The sequence below is a fragment of the Mirounga angustirostris genome, unplaced genomic scaffold (assembly GCF_029215605.1).
Source record: "Mirounga angustirostris isolate CCGP_5_RB_7025 unplaced genomic scaffold, mMirAng1.0.hap1 SCAF_9, whole genome shotgun sequence".
NCBI classification, from domain to species: domain Eukaryota; kingdom Metazoa; phylum Chordata; class Mammalia; order Carnivora; family Phocidae; genus Mirounga; species Mirounga angustirostris.
The window spans coordinates 49,592,355-49,604,681 of record NW_026991717.1 but is presented as its reverse complement, the minus strand read 5'-3'; the positions used below and the strand labels follow the sequence as shown (position 1 = coordinate 49,604,681).

The 12,327-nt window shown below is 39.1% G+C and overlaps 2 protein-coding genes across 11 annotated transcripts in view; one reads left to right on the top strand and one right to left on the bottom strand.

Moving 5' to 3' along the window:
* Positions 1-205: 205 nt before the first annotated feature.
* PIGBOS1 (PIGB opposite strand 1) lies at positions 206-1,953 on the bottom strand. Of its 4 annotated transcripts, none has more exons than XM_045900041.3 (3): positions 1,814-1,953; positions 887-952; positions 206-582 (listed from the first exon to the last, which is right to left on the bottom strand). In XM_045900041.3, exon 3 carries the CDS (start codon positions 498-500, stop codon positions 336-338), a length of 165 nt encoding a protein of 54 aa, XP_045755997.1. In that variant the 5' UTR covers positions 501-582; positions 887-952; positions 1,814-1,953; the 3' UTR covers positions 206-335. The 4 variants fall into 4 exon arrangements, with proteins under 4 accessions (XP_045755997.1, XP_064426525.1, XP_064426524.1 ...); XM_064570455.1 differs by lacking the exon at positions 1,814-1,953 and adding an exon at positions 1,599-1,753; XM_064570454.1 differs by lacking the exon at positions 1,814-1,953 and adding an exon at positions 1,517-1,569.
* A 77-nt stretch (positions 1,954-2,030) lies between these two features.
* The window catches only part of PIGB (phosphatidylinositol glycan anchor biosynthesis class B), a 57,244-nt gene continuing 46,947 nt past the window's right edge, over positions 2,031-12,327 (top strand). For 3 of the 7 annotated variants that reach the window (XM_054513541.2, XM_045900039.3, XM_054513540.2), the window contains exons 1-5: positions 2,036-2,170; positions 4,035-4,170; positions 4,601-4,718; positions 8,683-8,787; positions 10,202-10,332. In XM_054513541.2, the coding sequence (XP_054369516.1) occupies positions 2,038-2,170; positions 4,035-4,170; positions 4,601-4,718; positions 8,683-8,787; positions 10,202-10,332 (623 nt within the window). In that variant the 5' untranslated portion in view covers positions 2,036-2,037. Of the gene's footprint in view, positions 2,171-2,420; positions 2,559-4,034; positions 4,171-4,600; positions 4,719-7,302; positions 7,355-8,682; positions 8,788-10,201; positions 10,333-12,327 lie in introns of those variants that run through there. The other 4 variants (XM_064570451.1, XM_054513543.2, XM_054513544.2 and 1 more) reach the window with 4 other exon arrangements.

Here is a 12,327-nt window from a genome sequence, read left to right as displayed (position 1 = left end):
TGAGGTGGTTAACTTGACCCACTTCATCTATAACCAGTACTATAAACACCATTCCCAGCTATTTTATAAATAGAGTCTTGTCATCCCTTGATCCTGTATATGCTGCATTTCCAGAAAAATAAACATCAACTGGGAAACAAAATATTCTTTAAGACATTCATTTTAAAAAATGACAAATAAAATTAAACATTAAAATTGACAGTGCTTGTTTTAAAATCATTACCTATGATTTATTTGTGTTTAAAATATACTTGAGAAGTTTTTACTAGATTATTTATAGTCAATGTATAATTTCAATAGAACTTTAAACAATTACATTTCAACTCCATGTAGTATTAACTTTTCTTCTCTTCTGATTCTTGTGCCAATTTCAACTTTTCTTTTAATTCCATCTGATCTCGGTAGTACTGTTCAAATACTGGTTGATAAATATACATCCCTCCAGCAATTCCGAGGATGCTAGCAAAAAGCAGTTGTGGAAGAGTCAATCTCCCAAACATTTTTCAACAAATGCTATACAGTGCTTTTGCCACACCGTGGTTTTGAAAAATTACAGTCCACATCCAGGAAATATCTTCAGATCTGTGTACAAAGTAAATGGAAAGCAAAGCAGTAATTTAGCACAACATCCTTTTAAAAGATTCCAGGTCACTACTTTGTTCCAGAGTGAGTAGTATTTTCATCATAATATGTAAATATCACTTGATTTAACTAAAATAGGAATATAAATATACAGGGAATATGACAAATGAGGATTAGGGGATGGTGTAAGACAAAGCTAAATCCTATTATAGAATTTTCTCAATGGTTTTAAATAAATAATTCTTAAAATGGCAAAACTGGGGGAGAGGCTGGTAAGAGAAATCCTCTTTACACCTTGACATACCATCATAAAACTAATCACTGAAAGAAACAGCTCCCCCAAAAAGTTGAAAGTGATTGCCCATCCAATCTGGAAGTAGAAGAAAGAGAATTGTTACTTTTCATTATTAGTCCTTGTTTACTATTTCATGTTTTTTGGCAATATGCATAATTAAAAACAATTTTTAAAGCAGGCTAAAAGATTTTGAGTTCCCTTTGATGCTTTAGAAGGTACAAGTAGACATCAAACACATGAAATAACTTGCCATCCATTTATTTTATTTTATTTTATTATGTTATGTTTATCACCATACATTTTTTATAATATAAAGGAGACTTGACTGATTTATTACTTTTAACAACTGAGGAGTAAAGACTCCAGTATTTCTCAGAAAGTTATATTCGGGAACACCATAGTCTCTGGAGAAAACAGATGTTTATGAAAGAGGAAAGCAGAGTAACGGATTTACATATTTTCTTATAACAGTCTTTCACCGTCTCCTAGACCGGCCCCGAGGTTACAGAAATCATTAGCGGCAGAACCGATACTAGAAACTGGGATTGTCTTTAACATCGCTAAAATGTAATTTAAACTAATATGGGAAAGAAATGCCTGTTTGCTCTTGGACGGTTAACTAGATAAATGACAGCTTACCAAGAATGCTACGGCTCATCGCCCGCGGAGGAAGGAAGGGAGGGAGGGAGGGAATCGTAATTATCATTACTATTATCATTACCACTTAAACACCTCCGACCGTTCGGCTGTCGCTTCGCGTCGCTGACCCCGCCTCTCGGCTGCCCTAGCCTAGGGGAGCTCCGGCTCCTTCCAGCATCTCCGGAAGAGAAAACAGGGCGCGGAGACCACGAAGCCAAAGGGAGACAGCAACCTCACGAGAAGGATAAGCCAAAGAAAAAGCGCAAGCGAGCTCGCGACAAAGCTTACCAAGCTTACCCGTGCCAAACCAACCTGCGGCACCCGGCGGCACACACCAACTTCGGGGGTCGTTGTGAGGAAGCTGCCCTTTCCCAGCTACCTCCGCGCCTGCGTGTGACGGCTGCTGCAGAGGCCAAACTTAGGGAGCGGAAGAGAAACGCGCGTCCCTCCGACTGCAGTCTCCCTCATCGCGGGGACTGAGGTGTCAGGGGATCCTCCGCAGACCTCGAAGTAGGTGCAGGATGAAGCAAGAGGGCGACGATGGCCGACTTTTTTTCCGCGGCCTCCAGAACCGCGCCCACGAGAAGATGAAGCTGCGAAAGAGAAAGTCAACTTTGTACCTCAGTCCCCGGAAGAGCACCGAGCGCCGCGGAGGTGAGCGGGTGGGGTGCGGGAGTCGAGCTCCCAGGCCGTGGCGGCGGAAAGCCGCGGACCCTGAGCTGGGGCTCCATCTGCTGGGCGGGGTTGCCACGAAATCGTAGTGCACCCGAGACCGGATTCTCCATTCCTGCCGCTTGCGTGGCACTTTGTTCTGCATCAGTTAGTTCTGCCGCGGCCGTGCGGAGCGAGTTGACATGACGTAGCCATCCGCATTTTAGAAAGGGGACACCCGCGGTGGCAGTTACCTACGGTTTCGCAGCTACGGAGGGACTGATTCCTGGGGTTGGACCAGGTCTGACTCCCAGCCCATTTATTTTCCCCACCCCCCACCCCGGCCTTCTCTTTGGTCCGGTGTGATGATGACAGGAGCAAAATCACCCCAGTAAGTGGCTTTTGATCTGTCAGACGGGGGTATTTAATATAAAGATGGACTTCTCGTTCATTCGATAAATATTTTGCGCCTTGTATGTGCGGAGCACTGTGTAAGCGGCATGAAAAGAATGCCGAGTTTCCCTGTGGAAACCTGAAACCGAGAAAGGGGAGAATCATTTTGCTAAATGAAGGAGGATCGTGACGGGGGAAAGGGAGTTGTAGATGAGCCCGAGTTCTCTCGTTCTTGTCCCCTAACCCTTCCGTTGTTAGAAGTTGGATCCCTCTGGGTAAAGGTTAGTAACGATGGTAAATTACCATACGAGTCACAGATATATAGTTGAACTTTTAGGTATATCTTGATCAAGATCACTTGTTCAGGGGCCAGCTCGGAGTGCTGTTTATTCTGCACCAGTCCACAGAGTAAAGGGTTTTCTTTCAGCAGATATAGTTCGGTCGGGGTGTTTCTTTAAGTGCTTCTGAAAGATGAGATGGGGCGTGTGTGTTGTGTGGAATGTACCAATTGTCTGAAAAATATTTAAATGTGTTCCTGGAGAATAAGGAAGGAGAGTGGCAGGAACCTAGAACTATAGCAAAAGGCTCAAAATGGATTAGAATGCAAACACAAATACTCAGGAGGCCAAACAGGGGTCTGAATAAATTAAAGCACTTTCTATTAAAGAACCAGCCAGTTGTTGCCAGTTGAGCTTTGTTGTCAGATCTTAGTGTGAAATGCTGTAATACAGATTTTAATATAAAGTCGGATTTTTAAATGTTGACAACTAAATTCACATTAAAAAAAAAACAACAACAAAACTCTGTATTCAGCTTGCAGGCTCTCCAATTGTGGCGAAGAGCAGGGCTATGGAGGCAGCAGATAGACCTGGTTTTGAATCCCGTTTAGTAATTGCAGCCTTTTTGACTTTGGACAAGGCAGTTTAACTTCTTCGTCTCAACTTCCTCATATGTGAATGGGGCCAATACCTACCGTTTAGCATGATGTGGAGGATTAAATGAGATGAGGCATGTGAAGGAATGAACTCAGTGCCTTGCATAGAGTAAGCAACGATAAGGGCTATTTAAAAACATGCAGAGGACCATTTGATATATATAGAAGAGTTGATCCTAAGTTAGTAATTTGTTAGCTGATTTCTTTCATTAGCTACCCATATAGGATATCACCTAATTAGCCTAAGGCCTTAGTTAACTGTATCTCTTTTTCAGTGATATCTTACTATTCTCCTTATACAATTAATTGCAGAAAGACTGGTTAAATGAAAGGAGTGGTGATTTCCCAATGGTGAGGCTCCGGCCCTCATATAACTGTCAACCCAGGTCTGCTTTGAGAGTAGCGTGGCTGGGCCAGAGTTCTCTACTGTGACTTCACAGAGTCTGAGCAAGGCGCCAACCAGAGCAGCAGATTTTAGTTCTGCAAGTGGAACTTGCCTGACTTTTGTGCCACAATTACTTGTTTTGTTTTGTTTTTCAGATCTTCTTGGTGAAAACATTTATCTGGTCTTGTTTACCATAGCATTACGAATATGTAACTGTTTTTTAGTCCAGACAAGTTTTGTTCCAGATGAATATTGGCAGTCTCTTGAAGTTGCACATCACATGGTTTTCAAATATCCTTTGTAGTTTCTTTTCCAGACTAGAAATGTATATTCATCTTAGAAATTGTGCCTGCTTCTATTATATATTTTCAATCAATTTTCCATATATTCTCTAAGTAATTTTAACTTATCAAAGTATACCATTATTTTACACTAGTATTTCTTCTACCTTTCTTTGATATTAATATACTTGACTCAGCCTTTAACCAGCAGGTATTCCCATAGTGCTCAGTACTGTGGAGGATATAGATGAAGTAAAAAACACATTCCCTTCTTGAAGAAGTTATGAGTTTAATTGGCCAGTTGCATTTTTAATTCAAATAACCAGTATAAAATGCTGTGGTTTTAAGCTTCTTTATCAAAAAAATAGAAATTTTTTATGCACAGAAATCAAATAGATTTTGTTTCAGTGCTATTTAACATTAGTCCTTAATATTACTAATTATGGTTATTTGACCTGGGAATGGACAGAAAGATTGAGGGGTTACACTTATCCCTTAATCTTTGCAAGCATTTACAAGATTCTGCATCTTTTGGGAAAAGATAGTGTTCAGCTGCTGGTAAGTTTAAATAAAAGTAATCAAAATAGTTATTAAAGGTCGATTTATTCCATCCTTTTTAAAAGGCTAATGTATATTAACTCAATGACATTATTGGTATCACAAAGTTTGTTTTTAAAAAAGATACTGTTGCTAAACTCTGACCATATCTGGGCAGCCCACAGTTCAAAGACATACTGTGATGTGTAACCCCTCATTGTGTGCTGAAACACAAAACTGAGCATGAAAGTGTCCTACTTCAAGGAATCCTGTTAAGATATTCAGACTTTCAGAATGACTACATTTTATATTAATTATTTGGACTTTAGAAGTATTCTTCTTTCATGAAAGAATCACACGAGAGCAGTGTTGTATCTTGTTTAACTTGTGAGCAGAAGACCATGTTATAGGAGCTTATGAAGACTATATATAAACCCATTCAGGATTTAGTGTTGAAATTAAATTTTAGAGAAAATTAATTTGACAAGAATTTAATGATATGCACAATCATTGTGCTATGTGTGTAGTAATTAGGCAGCAATAGTAAGTAGGGTTGTAATTCCCAGATCATGAACTTCTGGGGTCAGTTGCCAAAAGAAGGTACCAAAGAACTAATGGTGCCAAAGTTTCTCTAAAGTCACTCTCAAGATCCTTTAAGCTGTCCTCAGATTAGACTCAGAAGTTTGGGCCTTCCCCATTTTCTGTAGGGAAGTGGCCCAGAATTCTAAAGGCAGTCCAAATCCTGAGGGTTTCTTGGAGCCTGGAAAGACACATGGAAGGATCATGGGGAAGGAGAATTTAGAGCAGTAGCAGAGTTTCTCCCATTGACACGTGTGGAAGTTAGGGGCTTTGAATTCCCTTCTGTCAGGGCTTCTAGATTATGTAGGATAACCATAAAGTCTGGAACCACAGGCAATATACATAATGTCATCAAGGATATCTTATATCCCAAGAAGTAGGTTATATTATGAATGAAGGAGTCTTTAAGATAGAAAACTTCCTATTCCTCCAGGACCTATCCACTTCCCTCAACCTGTAGCTGACCCACCTGGCCATTTTGTGATTTAAAGTAAACCTCCTGTAGTCCCCATCCCCACCCCACTGTCCCCCTCAAATCCTCTGTCCTATCTGGAACTTGACCAGGTGGAGAAACATTAAGATGCTATCAGTTAGTCATTCATACTGTCATATTGATTATTTTAAACATAGATTACATACTTTTGAAACCAGAAGGGGTCAGAGAAGTGAAATAAATAGACCAAGGTCACAGCATATTAAAAGCAGAGCTAAAACTAGATCCTAGGTCTGCTTCATTCATAGCCTGGTGCTCTTACCAGATAGCTTCTCCCTAAACTGCATAAAGTGTGTATACAGAATTAGGAATGGCTTAGAATTGCACCAATATGGTAGCCACTAGCCACATGTGTCTGTTGAATATTTGAAATGTGGCTAGTCCACATTGAGAAGTGCTATTAGTATAAAATTCATACTGGATATCAAAAACCTAGTACAAAATAAAAATGTAAAATGTTTCTGTAATTTTTTTATTTTGATGAAATAATAATTTAGATATATTGGGTTAAACAAAATAACTAAAATTAATTTTACCTGTTTGGGATTTTTTTTTATTTTTTAATTTGGCTACTATAAAATTTTAAATTACGTACATGGATCGTGTTATATCTCTACTGGACAGCACTGGCTTAGAACACATTAGAAGAAAGGGATATAGAAGGGAGACCTGAATAGGGTGCCACAGTGGGGGCTTTCAATAGTCAGAAGACATGTAAGGGCATCTGACCTCTGGAGCTTAATGGAGGGATCAGGAGCTTAAAGAACAGGAGAATGATAAGCTGCCAACACAATATCATACTCAAGGTTTACCCCTTGCATGTTCCTTCTCTTTGCCCCACCCCTCTACTTTTTATTTCCAAGAGTCATATGCAACTATTATTTAATTCTTCTCAGGTCCTTACTATAAACCTAGAAAATTACAGTATCTTAAAAGTCTGGAGAGACTTCTAATAACTGGGAATTTACATCTCCACTTATTTTTGTGTTGAGCTAAAATCTACCTTCTTTTATTTTTATTTTTTTAAAGATTTTATTTATTTATTTGAGACACAGAGAGAGCACGAGCAGCGGAGAGAGGGAGGAGGAGGCTCCCCGCTTAGCTGGGAGCCCGACATGGGGCTCTCTCCTAAGACCCTGGGATCATGACCTGAGCCAAAGGCAGACGCTTAAATGACTGAGCCACCCAGGCGCCCCAAATCTACCTTCTTTTAAATTCAAGATTTCTACAAAACAACCCTTCAGAAAGTTTTATTTGTCCAGGATAAACATCTCCATTTCTAAATATCATAATCAGATAATGTCCTTTAGACATCTTATAATTTATTAATATCTGTCTTAAAATGTAGGTCTCCAAATTGAATATAATATTGAAAGCTAGGGTAACTAGTTCAGAATATAGTGGAACCATTAATCCTACAAATGTTACACTTCTGTCAATGCACAAGGATTCTTTTAGTTTTAGTGGTTCCTTATACTGTTGGCTTATATTAAGTTTGTAGCCAAACTGACTTCTCACATGAACTACTTTCAGGCCTGAGAGGTAAGAATGAAGCATATACATCTCTATGCAGAGAAAACAGAAGGTATGTATATAGATGCCTTTTGCTGTATTTTACAGGGCAGAGTTTAAGTGAAATTATGAAGTACATCATACCTTTAAGACTTAAACATTTATTTACAGATTACTAACAAAGAAGAGGAACATGTGTTAAAAGTGTTAGAAGGTGTTAGAAGCCACTGACACCTGAAAGTAGAGCCAGTCTAATTATACTATAAAGTTAATGAATGTTGATCCAACAAAAATACAAACTTAAATATATTTTAGAAACACATCTTTTGAACAAACCTAGATTAAATTGTGCTCTATCAGTATGTTATTTTGTTAATAACTGTGACACATTTTTTTAAAACTCTCAAAGATGTCATTTGTAGCATTAGAATTACTAACTGTAATTAAGTTATAATACATTTACTCTTTAGTTTTGCTCTTAAATTTACTTTTTAATGTCATCTGATTACTATGTTTCTATAATTGTAGAATACTTGTCCTTTTATGGAAAAAAAAATAACTCATTTTATTATCTATATTGCAGGATGGGGAAGTAATGTAACTTAGTAGTTAAGAGCACAGGCTTTAGAATCAGGAAGACCTAGGTTTGAATTCTGGTTTCCACACTAAGTAGCTGTGCAGCCTTGAGAAAATTATTTAACGTCTCTTTACCTCAGTTTCCTCAATTATAAGGCAGTACCTGTCTCACAGGGATTGTTAGGAGGACTGAATGAGCTGATATATATATAAAGTACTTGGTGTGATACCTATCACACATTACTATAAGTGCTTCATAAAAATTTAACCTATTGTTATGCTAATGAAAATCACTAAATGTGCTTCTAAAATAGAACCTTAACACAATGAACTATTTTGTTGGCTATCTACATTAAAAGTAGTAGTGTTGTGGGCGCCTGGGTGGCTCAGTTGGTTAAGCGACTGCCTTCAGCTCAGGTCATGATCCTGGAGTCCCTGGATCGAGTCCTGCGTCGGGCTCCCTGCTCGGCAGGGAGTCTGCTTCTCCCTCTGACCCTCCCCCCTCTCATGCTCTCTCTCATTCTCTCTCTCAAATAAATAAAATCTTTAAAAAAAATAAAAAATAAAAGTAGTAGTGTTATAATATATAAATTACAGAGAGAAAGAATGAGAATGATGAAACTACCTTGGGCATTTCCCTGAAAAATTAATGCAATTTTTGTAGAAAAGCAGGTATTTTTGCAGAACAATAGAATAATACATTATGTCTATTTTTGTACTAAGAATGGCCTTCAGTTGATAGTTGGATCAGTTTGTTGATTTCTTAATTCTGTGTGAACTGGTACGTGTTTTTTAATATCTTTTTTTTTTTTTGAACTATTGAAGATCTGGATTCCTAGACTTGCCCAAGCACTTCTGTCTGCTATGGCAGACATTAGACTCTACTCAATAATGAAGCAACTAGAAAATCAGCAAATGGCAAAATGGGTGGTAAGTCCTAAACACTTCAAAAACTAGTCACTTACTCCATTCCTAACAGCATGAAGCACATGGAAAAATCAGTTCTCAAAACAGCTTCAGAAGATACTTTGTACAACTTTAGAGAGGTACTTCCATAATGAAGAACAGCAAAATGCAAGTGGTGCCTGCCATATCGCTCTGATTGCACCCTGGGTGATTGACGCCATTGATGCCCTCCAAATCTTTGAACCCTAGGAACAAACAGCCTTTGGAAGCACTGCAGTCATCAAAGCTGTCAAGAGTCTTTGCCTCACTTTCTGTAAAATTCAGTAGGAATAGTTCTAATCATTGCCTACCTCACAAATCACCTACAACCTTTGTTCACTACCTCTAGCGACCTGAGACTGAGCCTAAGAAGTACATTTTCACTGAAGCATTCTTTCACCTCTAGCTAGAGTATTTGAAATAGTTAGACTCTGTAAGGGAGAAAATGTGGTGTAGAAAACTGTCCTTTGTCAGACTGGCTTATTTCACAGTGGAGTGATAGATTCCTTATTTCACATTCAAATCTTGAATGGATTTTCTCATTGAAACCATAACCTGAAGCGTGATTGGATTCTTTAGTACTGTGGTTAACCTTCCTTGGCTCGTTCTTAAATTAAATAAACTTATACAAGCTAGCTTTGAAATCTTACTACCTTTTTAGTACTGTTTCTACTGGAAAATATGTTCCAAATTCCAAGTGACCAATTTATCAACAAATTTCTGGAATATAATTTATTATTTATTTATTAGTAAATATTTATTATTATAAATTATTAATAATACATTTCTGCAGCTAGTGTGTTTATTTGCATTAAAAAGAATGGTTTAGCGATTGAGTCCTTGTTAATGGATTCAAGGATAAAATCAGTCTCTTTATTTTGTGCTTACATACACAGATGAAGGCTCAACCTAAAATGGCAAAAGTGTAATGCCTTTGAAATCCTCCCTCCAAAGTAGTAGTACTAGTTTCTTCTAGTTTAAGAAAAGCCTTTAAATCCACAAAAATTTGGAACATTTTTTAAAGGCTGTATTTGAAGAGATAGGGATCTAATACCACATGTTTAACATCCTTGCACCAGCTAACAAGTTCTTTTAAGACATTTGCTTTATAGACTTGATGCTTCTGTTTGCATGTTCTTCCAAAAACTGGTTTATTATTTTAGTCGATTTACCTGAAAGTATAAACTTGTTAACTTTAACACCCACATATCTGGTATTATCATAGATCTGTGTGTAATGTAACTTCTTAAAAACAATGTTTGGGCATGCCTATTTTCAATATCGTTTATGTTTTGATGTGATTTTTGTAGTAGGTAGACTTGCTGTTTTCCATAGAAGAAGATAATACTGAGCTTTTCCATTTCCCACTCCATATATGTTTGCTTATAATTGTTCTTAGTTTTTTTGCCAGTTATGCTCTTGGTTCACATGGTATTGCTGTACCAGAACTCTTACAAACACCATGGAAACTGTTCTCACTATAATTGCTCTTTTCTACTATCCTTTGGAAGGTTCAAAGTCTGTGAACAGGTGAGATACATTACTGTTAATAATTATGTACAAAACGTGAAAAATTTTAAATATCAACATATTGTAATGTCTGGTGGACCCCTGAATGTTCATGAAGTTTATTAAAACCACATTGTCAGTTGATACATTTATTATAGCAGGAAACAGATATACGCAAACTAGGTAATGAAGGGCAGTTTAATAAAAGGACTATGTACAAATGTTTAGGCAATGTTTAGAAAAACCAATATGGGGATAACCATAGTAACCCCAGGGCTAGTCATAGGAGGAATTTTCTGCTACCCCTTAGGCCCAAGGAGAGGTAATAATTGTAATGGAAATCCATACAAAGCTGTAACTTAAGAGAGGGCCCCAATAGGGGACATGCACAGCCAGCCTTTAGTCATAGCAAGAAGAGAGCTGGGGGAACAAAATGCCCTGAGTTAACTCTTCTGCCCTCCAATCAGTCAAGGCCAATCAGAAGCCAGAAAGCAAGTGAGTTCATTGATATAGTTCAGGCAGGTCAGCTTCCCTGCACAAAGAGCAAGTGAAGAATAGAGGGAAACAGATCTGGAAGGGCAAATAGAAAATATATGAACCCAGGAGATTGGGTCCAAGATGGCAGCATAGGAAGATTCTGAACTCACCTCCTCCCTCAGACATACCAAAACTATAGGAACATATGGATCATTTCTCGCCAAAAAGATCTGAAAGCTAGATGAATTGCTCTCTACAACAAAGGGTAAAGATAGGTAGAAGAGGCAGAGACACAGTCTCACAAAAAAAACCCACCCGCAGCATGGCAACACACAATAGGGAGGGATCTCACCAGCTAGCCCTTCTTCCAGAAAAGCAAGGGGTTGATGCCCCATATCAGGCACTCTGGCCCCTGGGATCTGCACCAGAGAAACAAGCACCCAGAACATCTGGCTTGGAAAATAAACTAGTTGACATCCAGGGGTCCCCAAGTGCTATAGGAAACTGAGGTTCCCCACTTGGATGTCTCACATACAGTCTTGGTTACCCTTGAGACCCAGGGAAAAACAGCCATTTGAAAAGTGTCCAGCAGTGACCCACCAGCAGGAGGGATGGTGTGGAGGTCATCCCTGTGGGGTAAGGGGTTCAACTCCACATCAGGGACCCCCCCTGCCTGGAGATCTGCATCAGGAGTGTGAGTCCCCATAGTGTCTGCTTTTAAAATCAGTGGGGCTTAACTCCAAAAGACCCAGAGGCCTATAGGAAACCTAAACTCTGCTCTTAAAGGCCTAGAGACAGTATCACTTGCTCCAAAAACCAGGAAAGATATTAAAATTTTAAAATTTAAAAATTTCTTGACATGAAGGACATTTATTGACAAATTTTAAGGCATGTACCAGAGAGGCTGGGCACTTTCCCCAGGAACAGAAGTGCTGGTAGATACTGTTTTTCTTGCCTACCTTCAGCCCAGCTAGCCCAATGCTGGCAAATGACAGTTCTGACACTTTCCATCTACCTTGCTAGCATAGCTTGCCCAACCCTGGCATGCCCCTACAGACCTGCCCCACCCAACCCAGTAGGTGCCCCTCCAAAGCAGCTGCCACCATGCCATACCCAGGGGGCAGCCTCTGTCAGGACTGGTACCCCTCCATAGTGACTCCAGCCCTGGGTGAGAGGGGCATCCCTGCCCACCAGCACACCCACACCAGCTGTGGCCTGTCACAACAGGAAATCACACAGCCTATACAGAGGATAGCCCTGGAATGCCTTGTTCTGGTGACCAGGGAGAATTGCACTTCTAGGCCCATGGGACACTACCTTTAAACCAGGAGACATAGCTGACCTACCTAATACCAAGACACAAACACAGAGAGTCAGATAAAATGAAATAGAGGAGTATGTTTTAAATGAGAACAAAACAAAACCTCAGAAAAAGAACTAAACAAAATGGAGACAAGCAATCTACCTGATAAAGAATTCAAAGTAATGGTCATAAACATGCTCACTGAACTTAGAAGAAGAGTGGATGAACTCAGTGAA

Coding starts and splice junctions, on each gene's coding strand:
- PIGBOS1 (XM_045900041.3), bottom strand. CDS start 500: ATGTTTGGGAGATTGACTCTTCCACAACTGCTTTTTGCTAGCATCCTC.